The 2232-nt window shown below is 60.9% G+C and overlaps 2 protein-coding genes across 2 annotated transcripts; both read right to left on the minus strand.

The window, feature by feature from the left end:
* Positions 1-220: 220 nt before the first annotated feature.
* Positions 221-752, minus strand: TRAVEDRAFT_54852 (uncharacterized protein; the record flags this gene model as incomplete). Its single annotated transcript, XM_008047780.1, has 2 exons — positions 221-569; positions 634-752. The coding sequence occupies 2 exons, from the start codon at positions 750-752 to the stop codon at positions 221-223; spliced, it is 468 nt and encodes a 155-aa protein (XP_008045971.1).
* A 713-nt stretch (positions 753-1465) lies between these two features.
* Positions 1466-1933, minus strand: TRAVEDRAFT_54853 (uncharacterized protein; the record flags this gene model as incomplete). Its single annotated transcript, XM_008047781.1, has 1 exon — positions 1466-1933. The coding sequence occupies one exon, from the start codon at positions 1931-1933 to the stop codon at positions 1466-1468; it is 468 nt and encodes a 155-aa protein (XP_008045972.1).
* Positions 1934-2232: the final 299 nt, after the last annotated feature.

The raw sequence follows: 2232 nt of genomic DNA on the forward strand, positions 1-2232 counted from the left end.
AAGTCGCCCTCTGAGCGCATGTGCCGGCATCAAAGTTGCTGACGATGTGCCCGGGCGGCGCGTCTTGCAGGAGCTGGTAAGAGATATCAGTAATCAATTGCAATAGCGGTCAGGGGGAGCTGCATCACCGACCTCTAACGTGTTGTACTGAGTGATGCGCAGCCTGGGCTTCTTGGTCCATGGGTCTTTGGCGACACCAAGTGCCGCTCGAGAAATCCTGTTAGACGCAAATCATATCAGCGACCGCGTCGATGACCGATGTCATTCGGGGGAGTACTCGCCCGTCTTTTATGAATACAACCATGTTGTCGGCCTCCGTCCTGCCCCGCTGCACCGCATCAGTCGACGACACCTTGATCAGCACTTGGGCACGTGCACCGAACACCAGTATCGGTGTCTTCTCTTTGCGCCGGTTTTGCACGAGGATGCGGAGGGTGAGCAGGGTGCGCCCGTACGCTCTGTTGTCGCGTATGATCTCATAGCTGGCAGATGCATGGGTCCCAGCTAAGGTGTTCACATAGCGGGCGTGCAGCCCCTTTGGATCGAGCGTGTCGATCAGGGATTCCAATCTTCCAAATAAATACGCCGTTAGAGGGCTGCACACACGTCGCGGAGGTACTGAAATCCACTTACTCGCCGTCAATGCGGCCATCGATGGTGGTCCAGCAGCCAACATTATCATCATGCCCGTGGGCGAAGAGCGGGTGGTGGGGGAACCGCTCCTCGGGGTCGGGCTCAGATTGGAACGCCATGGTCGTCGGCGGGCGGGCGAACACCTGGACCTCACGGCGTCTATGGCTAATTAGCCTGCCATACCCACCCCCCTTTGCCTGGCTAGTTAGCCTCCCTTCCCCTTTAGTACGCGCAATCCTATAAACCTGCCATAAATGCCGCGAAAGGAAACCCCGCCTCCTTCCTAATACATATGTCTACGCCAAATCAGCATGGGCGTACCGGAGCCGGGCGCTTCCCCTCCCCCGTGCCTGCCCGAGGTGCCGGTCACCGGCGCTAAGTCCTCCACGCCACCCGCGCCTTCGAGCTCGCTGTCCGCCACAGCGAGCTCGCTATCTCGCTCGTTCCTGCGCGGTTTTCGCTCGTTCTTTTTGTAATCATATAGTGTGGGTGATTATACGAGCGTCTAGCGATAAATACCAGGGATATGCGCGGTCAGGAGGTCTTTTACCGGGAGAGGAGAGCGCGCCGGTGCACGGGGTCCTCTGGCTGCCAGGCACATCCATCAGCAGCCCCCTGGCCGCGGGCGGGCACCTCGGCCTCGGAGCTCATATGCCCGGACTGCCGGTCGTCGTCCTCGAAGGCCTCCTCGCTGTGGCACACAACGTGCTCGTCCCCCGGTCAAGGAGCACTTTAGAGAGCGGGTTTTCTGTAGTAGATACCATCACCAATCTATTTTTATTAACCAACAACATAGAGCCTTCATAGACATATGAATGGGCCGCCCACGACGTCAAGCCTGCCCCCCGCGCGGACCGCGTTTGCCACGCTTCCCACCCTGTCCGCCTTCCGAGTTGTAGCTGTATTCGACGAACTGGAATGTGCCGCCGGCGGGAGGAGGGGCTGCAAGTGAGTTGGAGGTGATCGGCGAAGACGCTGAGTCGGCGCTGACCGCCGATGTCGTGTTCACGATGGACAGCGTCCCCGCCCTGTCATCGAGAAGCGCGGGATCAATAGCGAAGGGCGGGGGCATGTGCCACTCATGGAGAGTGCCGCCCGCGCCGGAGTATTGGGAAGGCGTCGTGACCGGGGGCGGCGCGAAGATGAAATCAGACGTGTGAGCAGGGAAGAAAGGAAAGGCGTGCGGCGCGGCATGCGGCGTGGTGTGCGCCGCGGTTGTGGGGGTGCTGGACGCCGGCGCGATGAGCGGGACACCGGGAGTCGCAGTGGCGGACGCGCCGTGGCGCGCAGTGCTCTGCATCGCGGGACCCGGAGTGGGGGCGCGCGAAGAGCTCGTGCCCAAGCTTGGAGCCACCGTAATTGCGTTCACCCAGGGCGCGTTGCTGACGGCGGGCGCATTGCTGACGGCGGGCGCGTTGCCGACGGGGGGGACATTGCCGATCGCGGGCGCGTTGCCGATGACAGGCGCGTCGACGGCGGTTAGGGTTAGGGTTAGGGTTAGGGTTAGGGTTAGGGTTAGGGTTAGGGTTAGGGTTAGGGTTAGGGTTAGGGTTAGGGTTAGGGTTAGGGTTAGGGTTAGGGTTAGGGTTAGGGTTAGGG

This window comes from Trametes versicolor (assembly GCF_000271585.1).
Source record: "Trametes versicolor FP-101664 SS1 unplaced genomic scaffold TRAVEscaffold_240, whole genome shotgun sequence".
NCBI classification, from domain to species: domain Eukaryota; kingdom Fungi; phylum Basidiomycota; class Agaricomycetes; order Polyporales; family Polyporaceae; genus Trametes; species Trametes versicolor.